At 51.7% G+C, this 7,080-nt stretch overlaps 1 protein-coding gene across 1 annotated transcript; it reads left to right on the forward strand.

Annotated features, from left to right (window-relative positions):
• Positions 1 to 5,756: 5,756 nt before the first annotated feature.
• On the forward strand, positions 5,757 to 6,825 carry LOC147725785 (uncharacterized; the record flags this gene model as incomplete). Its single annotated transcript, XM_086962782.1, has 1 exon — positions 5,757 to 6,825. A coding segment is annotated over one exon (1,069 nt), but the record flags the coding sequence as incomplete, so codon positions are not given.
• Between the last annotated feature and the right edge of the window lie 255 nt (positions 6,826 to 7,080).

The following is a 7,080-nucleotide window of genomic DNA, read 5'->3' on the forward strand; positions in this document are numbered from 1 at the left end:
ATGAGGACACATTCATTTTTTGTTGTAAGACACGGATTTGCCCAGAATCACAGGTTGTTCAGCGTCATTGCCGAGACTCAAACCCAGTTCCCCAGATCCGAGTTTGACCACCCTAGCTGTTAGGCCAACTCCTCTCCCCTAATACATAATCATTACATAATCATGAAGCTACAAATGATTAGATAACCCAGAACACAACACTTCCGACTCTCCCAGGAATCGCGGTAGCAAGACATACCCTTTCGCTCACTCGCTTGTACCTGTCCGCAATAAGAATTGACAGTCACTGTTATAGTTCAAAATGCTTATTTTAACTACTGTGCTCTATAATGCAGTATACAAGCCACTCCCAGTGGCAAAACGCATAAACCTAAAACACTCAGCATTGTAGCAAGTCCATAGATTATAAAGGGGATGTCACTGTATACAGACAGTGGATAAAGGACTTTACTGTCTAACCACTCTCCCCTTGGCTAGAAGAAGTTTTATTGTATAAAAGAAGATCTCTGGGCTTTGTCAGCAGACCCCATACCTTAGAGCCTAGATGGTATTTTTACTTCATAGGAACAGCATGGCTCTTCTCCCTGGAAAGGTCCCTCTCTAAGTGTGTTTTAGAACAACATGCAGCCCGGAAAATCGAAGCACGAGTTTTCAGCAGCGTAGCTGTGTTAGCATGTTTTGTCTAGGTGCTAGGGACTGACCAGAACAGAATAACAAGGACCATGTTTATCGACCTTACACATCATGTTCAGGCTAAACTCCAGGAGCAAGCAGAGAACGCAGAAAGCAGACAGTTCTCATGTGAAAGGCACAAACAGAGCCCTGCAAAATAAAGTCATGTAGTAACGTGCGCAAGAAAGGGACCATCTCACAGGGAAAACCAGGACGGGTTCCCCAGCGGCCTTCAGCGCCAGGATACTCCTTGGAGTCACAGTGCGCTTTACAAGTACACCCACATTTACATTTACATACTGGTGAGAAGCCATATAAATGTTCAGAATGTGATACGGCATCAATCAATCAATCAGTGACACTTGTAAAGCGCGCAACATACCCGTAGGGTCTCAAGGCGCTGGGGGGGGGGGGGCCGCTACTGCTCGAACAGCCAGGTCTTCAGCTTCTTCCTGAAGGAGAGGTGGTCTTGGGTCAGGCGCAGGTCGGTCGGGAGGGAGTTCCAGGTCTTGGCGGCCAGGTAGGAGAAGGACCTTCCTCCTGTAGTCGCTCTTCGGATGCGGGGGACGGCGGCGAGGGCGTGGTTGGCTGATCGGAGGTGGCGTTTGGGAGCGTAGAAGTTGACTCGGCTGTTGAGGTAGCTCGGGCCTTGGTCGTGTAGGGCTTTGTGTGCGTGGGTGAGGAGGCGGAAGGTGATTCTTTTGTTGACGGGGAGCCAGTGAAGGTCTCTCAGATGTCCGGAGATGTGGCTGGTTCGTGGGATGTCGAGGATGAGTCTGGCTGAGGCGTTCTGGATCCGCTGGAGTCTCTTCTGGAGCTTGGCGGTGGTGCCGGCGTAGAGGGCGTTGCCGTAGTCCAGTCAGCTGGTGACGAGGGCCTGGGTGACGGTCTTTCTGGTCTCGGTGGGGATCCACCAGAAGATCTTCCGTAGCATGCGTAGGATGTTGAAGCACGCCGAGGAGACGTTGTTGACTTGCCTGGTCATGGAGAGGGAGGAGTCCAGGATGACGCCCAGGTTTCGTGCATGGTCTGTCGGTTTGGGTGCGGTGCCCAGGGCGGGAGGCCACCAGGAGTCGTCCCAGGTGGAGGGTGAGGAGCCCAGGATGAGGACCTCCGTCTTGTCCGAGTTCAGTTTCAGGCGGCTGGTCGTCATCCACTCGGCTACCTCTTTCATCCCTTCGTGCAGGTTGGCTCTGGCGGTGGCGGGGTCGTTGGTCAGGGAGAGGATCAGCTGGGTGCCGTCGGCGTAGGAGATTATGCTGAGGTTGTGTTTGCGTACGATGGCCGCGAGGGGGCTCATGTAGACGTTGAAGAGGGTGGGGCTCAGAGATGATCCTTGGGGGACGCCGCAGATGACTTCGGAGGCCTCTGACTTGTACGGTGGTAGGCGGACTCTCTGTGTTCTTCCGTCGAGGAAGGAGATGATCCATTCCAGCGCCTTGTCCTGGATGCCGATGTTGCTGAGGCGCCGTACTAGGGTGCGGTGGCAGACCGTGTCAAATGCCGCGGAGAGGTCTAGGAGGATGAGGGCCGCTGTTTCTCCATTGTCCATCAGGGCTCGGATGTCATCGGTGGCGGCGATGAGGGCGGTCTCGGTGCTGTGGTTGGCTCGGAAGCCGGACTGTGAGGGGTCGAGGGATCCGTTCGTCTCGAGGAAGGCGGCCATCTGCTTGTTGACGGTCTTCTCGATGACTTTGGCTGGAAACGGGAGGAGCGAGATGGGGCGGTAATTCTTGAGTTCGGTGGGGTCCGCTGTGGGTTTCTTGAGTAGAGCGCTGAGTTCGGCGTGCTTCCAGCTCTCGGGGAAGGTGGCGGTGTCGAAGGATGTGTTGATGATGTCTCGCAGGTGGGGTGCGATGACAGCGTCGGCCTTGTTGAAGACGTGGTGAGGGCAGGGGTCGGTCGGTGATCCGGAGTGGATGGAGTTCATCGTGCGGATGGTGTCTTCGGTGCTGATCGGGGTCCAGGCGTGGAGGGTGGTGGTGGGGGGTGGTTGTTCGGTCATGGTGTGCGTTGGTTGGTTGTTGAAGCTGTTGTGTATGTCCGCGATCTTGTTGTGGAAGTATGAAGCGAGGGAGTTGCAGAGGTCTTGCGATGGGGTGATGTCGTTGTTTCCTGCGCTGGGGTTGGAAAGCTCTTTCACGATGTTGAAGAGTTCCTTGCAGTTGTGTGCGTTGTTGTCCAACCGGTCCTTGAAAGCTGTTTTCTTGGCGGCGCGGATCAGCTGGTGGTGTTTCCGGGTGGCAAGTTTGAAGGAGGTCCTGTTGTCCGGTGTCGGTTCCCTTCTCCAGACTTTCTCGAGGGCTCGGCAGTTCTTCTTGGAGCTCTTGAGTTCGTCGGTGAACCATGGGGCCTTCTTGCTGCCGGGTCTGCTAGGCGGGGTCCTCAGTGGGGCGAGTTCGTCCGCGCAGTTGCTGATCCACTTCGTGAGGTTGTCGGCGGCCTGGCTGGGGTTCGCTGAGCTGGCAGGAGGGTGCTGGCTCAGGGAGGTGGCGAGCTGGTCTGCTGTGATCTTGTTCCAGCTTCTGCGGGCGGTCTGTTGCTGGTGGTGGTGGGTCGTCGTTCTCTTGAAGGTGAAGTGGACGCAGCTGTGGTCCGTCCATTGAAGCTCAGTGGCGTGGCTGAAGTTGATGTCTGTGCTGGAAGAGAAGACTGCGTCGAGTGTGTGTCCGGCGAGGTGGGTGGGGGTGGACACCAGTTGCTTGAGTCCAAGGTTGGCGAGGTTGTCGAGCAGGGTGCTGGTGTTGCGGTCGTTGTTGTTCTCCAGATGGAAGTTGAGGTCTCCCAGGAGGATGTAGTCAGCGGAGGGGAGAGCATGCGGGCTGACAAAGTCGGCGATGTCCTCGCTGAATTGCGTGCGTGGTCCAGGGGGTCGGTAGATCAGGGTGCCTCTGAGGGTGGTGTTCGGGTTGGTGTGGATCTGGAAATGCAGGTGTTCGGCGCTGGTCAGGGTGTTGTCGGTGCTGGTCGTGAGACGGATGGTGCTCCTGTGGACGATGGCGATGCCTCCTCCCATCTGGTTGGCGTTTCGGTCCCTCCGGACGATCTTGTAGCCCTCTGGGATAGCGATGGCGATGTCGGGAGCTGAAGAGGCGTTCATCCAGGTCTCCGTGAGGAAGGCAACGTCAGGGGCTGTGGCGTCTAGGAGGTTCCAGAGTTCGATGGCGTGTCTGTGGACGGAGCGGGTGTTGAGCAGGATGCACTTGAGGTGGGTGCTGCTGGTGTTTGACTTGGCGGGTGTTGGTGCGAGGCAGGTCCGGATGCAGGAGAACTTGCAGGCGTGGCAGCTGAAGGGACCGTGGGTGCGTCGTGGAGTGGCTTGGTGGCACTCTGGGCGTCGGCCGGTGTTGAGTGCGGTGAGGGTGGCGGCGGAGTACGTCAGGCGGGTAGGTCGGGGTCTTCGAGGGCCAGGGGACCTGGCGCTGGACGCGATCCGGTCGCGGACGGGCGCAGACGGGCTTACCTTTGGCGCGCCTTCGGCGCACAATCGGCGCGCCCGCTGCGCGTGACCGCTGCGCGTTCGCACGGTCGCCATTTAAGGCCAAGTGCGCGGGTGGGCGGAGCAGCTGGGAGGCGGGAGCGGGGAGGGTTACAGAAGAGAAAAAAGGGGCGGGGACAAGCGGCGGTGGCCGGAAGGGAGGGCGGAGGGCGGCGAGGTAGGCGGACAACAAGGAAGGAAAGTCAAAACACGGGCCAAATGCATACAAAACAAAGGTATGTTTATTAGTCCATATACGAACCCACACTGGTGAGAAACCATATAAATGTTCAGAATGTGACCACGCTTTCAGGCTAAAAGAGCTTTTATCAATTCATCTCTGAACACATACTGGGAAGAAACCATATGTATGTTCAGAATGCGACAAGACTTTCAGGCAAAGGCATCATTTATTAATAGAAACAAATAGAATGTACAGAGTTCCCCAAAAGAAGGGTGGTAGATTGGAGGAGTAACTCCCTCACTGAAAGTGTGACAGGGAATAAAGGTAATCCCTTATCGGAACTAAGGATGCCTCACACAACTAAAAGGCTGGACGACTGTTGTCATCCTACCTGATGGTTGTTTTGTATCATCATTGGCCTCCTGCTCCAGCGACAGGCTGGCGGTGCAATGCCTGACGGGTAGCACAGAGTGCTACTCTTTGGTGGAGTTCTTTTGTTCCTGGCCAATAGATGCGTGCGTGTGAGGGGCCTAGGAGGTGAAGAAGTGAGCGTGAAGGGAAGGTTAAAACATGTTTCATGCCTCTGCGGCAATTCGCAGGACCGGCTGTCCTGCGATCTCGCCGCCGTGGTAGGGGTAGGTGCTTTCCAGCATGTGCCTCGAGCCAACCAGGTAACTACCTGACAGCTCAGGCCCCACAAGGACAGTCTTTGGGGACCATCCACCAGGGATTAGGGGGCGGGAACCTACGCAGGACTCCTTCCTGCCTTGGTACATCCACCACGCAGGTTGTATGTGAAACTTCTTTCAAATTGTTAGATTTTTCTCACTAGTTGATGAGCTTATTTAGGTCCTGAAGAATTGCCGCAGAGGCATGAAACATGTTGACCATACCATAGGCGAGGGTTGAACGAAGCCAAACCACCTTACCTTTGTGCTTCGGTACCCCTCCCTTCACCAATTTTAACTAGGCAGTGTACCACATGAATAAAGTAATCTGAAGTGGACTCTACTGACCTCTTTTAACCTTCCCTTCACGCTCACTTCTTCACCTCCTAGGCCCCTCACACGCACGCATCTATTGGCCAGGAACAAAAGAACTCCACCAAAGAGTAGCACTCTGTGCTACCCGTCAGGCATTGCACCGCCAGCCTGTCGCTGGAGCAGGAGGCCAATGATGATACAAAACAACCATCAGGTAGGATGACAACAGTCGTCCAGCCTTTTAGTTGTGTGAGGCATCCTTAGTTCCGATAAGGGATTACCTTTATTCCCTGTCACACTTTCAGTGAGGGAGTTACTCCTCCAATCTATTACCCTTCTTTTGGGGAACTCTGTACATTCTATTTGTTTCTAGTTTAGTAGGACACGTACATTGGACCCCGGTAAATATTGTCCTCAACCTGTCCCTCCTTGTTGTTAGAAATCATTTATTAATACACCAGAACGTTCATACTGGTGAGAAGACACATAAATGTTCTGAATGTGAAAAGGCATTCAGACAAAAGCATCATTTATCCATGCATGAGCGAATACATACGAGTGAGAAACCATATAAATGTTCTGAATGTGACAGAGCGTTCCATAAAAAGCATCAGTTATCAGTACATGAACGAACACATACTGGTGAGAAGCCATATAAGTGTACTGTATGTTACAAGGCTTTCCGACAAAAGTCTGATTTTTCTCATCATCAGAGAACCCATAATGGTGAGAAACCATATAAATGCTCTGAATGTGATCGATCTTTCAAGCTAAAACAGTTTTTATCAATTCATCAGCGAACACATACTGGTGAGAAACCATTTGAGTGCTCTGAATGTAATAAGGCTTACAGACAACAATCTTTTTTAAAAGTACACCAGAAAACCCATACTGGTGAGAAATCGTATAAATGCTCTGAATGTGACAAACGTTTTAGCTGGAAAGCTCTTCTATTAAGTCATCAGCGAACACATACTGGTGAGAAACCATTTGAGTGGTCTGAATGTAATAAGGCTTACAGACAACAATCTTTTTTAAAAGTACACCAGAAAATCCATACTGGTGAGAAATCGTATAAATGCTCTGAACGTGACAAACGTTTTAGCTGGAAAGCTCTTCTATTAAGTCATCCGCGAACACATACTGGTGAGAAACCATTTGAGTGCTCTGAATGTAATAAGGCTTACAGACAACGATCTTTTTTAAAAGTACTCCAGAAAACCCATACTGGTGAGAAATCGTATAAATGCTCTGAATGTGACAAACGTTTTAGCTGGAAAGCTCTTCTATTAAGTAATCAGCGAACACATACTGGTGAGAAACCATATAAATGTTCTGAATGTAGTAAGGCTTTCACACAAAGTTCTCATTTAAAACTTCACCAGAAAACCCATACAGGTGAGAAACCATTTCAATATACTGAATGTGAAAAGGCTTTCAAACAAAAACATCATCTGTCTCTACATCAGAAAACCCATCTGAGGCTTTCTCCTCAAAGGTACAGCTGATAGGACTCATGCACACCATATAATGGCGTTCTGAATGTGATAAGGCATTCAATAAAAGAGCATTTATCAAAGCATTAGCTAACACATAATGGCAAGAAGCCTCTTCGATGTTCTGAATGTGACCAGGCCTTCAAGATAATTTAATTGCTTCTATTTCTGCATCAGACATACAGGATTGTATAATAAGTGTTTCTCAGCCGTTATTTCAGTGTACCAGCAGGTGCTTTAGCGGAGAAACAGGCTGATGGTAAACTG

The sequence above is a fragment of the Lissotriton vulgaris genome, chromosome 3_1 (genome assembly GCF_964263255.1).
Source record: "Lissotriton vulgaris chromosome 3_1, aLisVul1.2, whole genome shotgun sequence".
Taxonomy (NCBI): domain Eukaryota; kingdom Metazoa; phylum Chordata; class Amphibia; order Caudata; family Salamandridae; genus Lissotriton; species Lissotriton vulgaris.